General features: G+C 45.2%; 1 protein-coding gene across 1 annotated transcript in view; it reads left to right on the top strand.

Moving 5' to 3' along the window:
* Positions 1–2,480, top strand: part of LOC145401592 (cartilage oligomeric matrix protein-like) — an 80,313-nt gene extending 77,833 nt beyond the window's left edge. The window contains exon 13 of the mRNA XM_080273785.1: positions 2,406–2,480. Within this exon, the coding sequence (XP_080129911.1) occupies positions 2,406–2,480 (75 nt within the window). The remainder of the gene's footprint in view (positions 1–2,405) is intronic.
* The last annotated feature ends 504 nt before the right edge of the window (positions 2,481–2,984 follow it).

The raw sequence follows: 2,984 nt of genomic DNA, 5'->3' as shown, positions 1-2,984 counted from the left end.
CTATCGCTACTTCAAGGGTCACTGCTCCTCTTACTGGCTCCCTTCAACCTCTGTCTCTTTGCCGCACTGTTGCATCTTTATCTCTTTTCTATCGCTACTTCAATGGTCACTGCTTCTCTGAACTGTCTGCTTGCATCCCTCCACCTCTACGACGGGCACGTAGCACCCGTCTGGCAGCAAACTCTCATCCCTTTTCTGTCCAACTCTCTAATGCAAGAGTTAACCGTTACTCCCACTCCTTCATTTATGCAACAAGTCAACTCTAGAACTGTCTCCCTCTGTGTGTATTTCCTACTGCCTATGACCTCCAGTCTTTCAAACGCAGTGTGTCCAGGCATCTCAAAATGAACGCATCTTGAATCTGGCTCTGTTATCTTGTTTTTGTTTTTCTTGGAGGGAACAATTTGCCGACTCCTGGCCTTGGGTTCCTAAAAAAAAAAAAAAAAAAAAAAAATCATTAAATGAAAGGTGTTTGTTGCACTGGAAAGGCTGGGGTTTTGGATCTCAGGAACGGGTTTAGCAACTTGTGTCCAGAGTCGTGTGCGTAAAAGAAAGGAAAAACCTGTATGAGCTGGAAAATAACACACACACACACACACACACACACACACACACACACACACACACACACGTGCCACATAACATCACCCTTTCATACATACATAATACACACAGACACACACACACACACACACACACACACACACACACACAATACTTCATAGCACTTCTTCTTGATTAGCACCACACTCAACATTCAAGATGGAGAGACGGCAATTTTAGGAGAGAGAAAAATATTTTGTAATAGTCACGAAGAAGTGCAGGGGAAGAGGATGGAGGTGGAGGGGGGGAGGAAAGGAGGAGGGGGGGTGCCTGAGGTAAGAGAGAGAGAGAGAGAGAGAGAGAGAGAGAGAGAGAGAGAGAGACTAGGTAGGTCAGTAACAGCTGGGTTGTGGTGGAGGAAGGTGGTCAGGTGCACACTCTCTCTCTCTCTCTCTCTCTCTCTCTGCGTGTGTGTGTGTGCCATGTTCTCCCTAGCACCTTTTCCTACGCAATTTATTTTACGTTAAAGCACTCCAAACCACACACGTCTATATACGAACAAAAATATCTAGAAATATAGCACAAGGGAATTTCAACGTGCGATTTATTCTGTGTATATAAATTTAATATTAATTTTGGACTTAACTGATTATCACAGAACCGACGTAACCGTAGGGCGAGCTTCTCATTAACACCGTTTCGTAAGTGGTTTATTTTGCTTATAACACCTTACTGTCCTCTTCTGTGCTACATAAATCCTTCCAATATCGCCATACTCTGCATAAAGCTCCCTAACACCTTTTCCTAAGCGATTTATTTTGTTTATTACACCTTACTGTCCTCTTCTGTGTTACATAAATCCTTCCAATATCGCCATACTCTGCATAAAGCTCCCTAACACCTTTTCCTAAGTGGTTTATTTTGTTTATTACACCTTACTGTCCTCTTCTGTGTTACATAAATCCTTCCATTACCGCCATACTCTGCATAAAGCTCCCTAACACCTTTTCCTAAGCAATTTATTTTGTTTATTACACCTTACTGTCCTCTTCTGTATCGCCATACTCTGCATAAAGCTCCCTAACACCTTTTCCTAAGCGATTTATTTTGTTTATTACACCTTACTGTCCTCTTAAGCGTTACATAAATCCTTCCAGTATCGCCATACTCTGCATAAAGCTCCCTAACACCTTTTCCTAAGCGATTTATTTTATTTTTTACACCTTACTGTCCTCTTCTGTGTTACATAAATCCTTCCAATATCGCCATACTCTGCATAAATAACGTACAAAAGGGTATTAACCAGCCATATCCAAAAATAAATCGCTAAGGAAGAGGTGTTAGGGAGCTGTCTTAACCATCGAGAATTTAGGTCCAGTACTTTCACCTTAACTTGGCTCAGAATTTCTTTTCTTTTTTTTTTCTTTGGTGGAGGTTGGAGTAGGGAGGATTGGAGGTCAGATGTGCTGATGCCTCACCATGTTGGGTCAGCACTATTAGCACAGCATACTTCCTCCTTTGCCAGTCTTCCTTATTGCTGTTTGTTCCTCTTAACTTGTAGTGTTTGCTTTGCCTTGCTTGTTGACATTACCTTGCAGGCTTGTACACCTGTTGACATTACCTTGCAGGCTTGTACACCTGTTGATATTACCTTGCAGGCTTGTACACCTGTTGACATTACCTTACAGGCTTGTACACTTGTTGACAGACGTAGTTCATCACTGCTACTGATCCTCGTACATCCTGGAGTTGCGGTACAGGTGGTTAGGAGGGAGTCTTGTCTGTTTGTATAATTGCTGATTGTTGCTTGTAGAGGCGTCACAGATTGCTTTGACTGAGACGTTAATTGGCTTTGTTTACAGCTGGCCACCACTCTCAGTGAACGTAGTGAGGTAGACATCGTGGTTCACCGTTGTAGTGGTTGTATAAACTCGTAAGGCGTAGTTTGTCGTAGTTTATCGTACTTAGCTCGTTTTACCGCTGCCGCCAATCTCGTAAACGTAGTTTATCGTTGTTCACCGCCGTCACCAGTCTCGATAGCGGCCACCGCTGTCACCCATCTGGATAGCGACCGCTGCTGTCACCCATCTGGATAGCGGCCACCGCTGTCACCCATCTGGATAGCGGCCACCGCTGTCACCCATCTGGATAGCGGCCGCTGCTGACACCCATCTGGATAGCGGCCACCGCTGTCACCCATCTGGATACCAGCCGCTGCTGTCACCCATCTGGATAGCGGCCACCGCTGTCACCCATCTGGATATTGGCCGCTGCTGTCACCCATCTGGATAGCGGCCACCGCTGTCACCCATTTGGATAGCGGCCACCGCTGTCACCCATCTGGATAGCGGCCACCGCTGTCACCCATCTGGATAGCGTGGTGTTAGGTACTTGCAGGGAGACAGGGCAATGGATTATGGATGGTACAGCTCAGCCGGAAT

Source organism: Coenobita brevimanus, chromosome 56 (genome assembly GCF_032717465.1).
Source record: "Coenobita brevimanus isolate Jiangsu-jjx chromosome 56, ASM3271746v2, whole genome shotgun sequence".
Classification (NCBI taxonomy): domain Eukaryota; kingdom Metazoa; phylum Arthropoda; class Malacostraca; order Decapoda; family Coenobitidae; genus Coenobita; species Coenobita brevimanus.
This window is presented reverse-complemented; position numbering and strand designations above follow the sequence as displayed.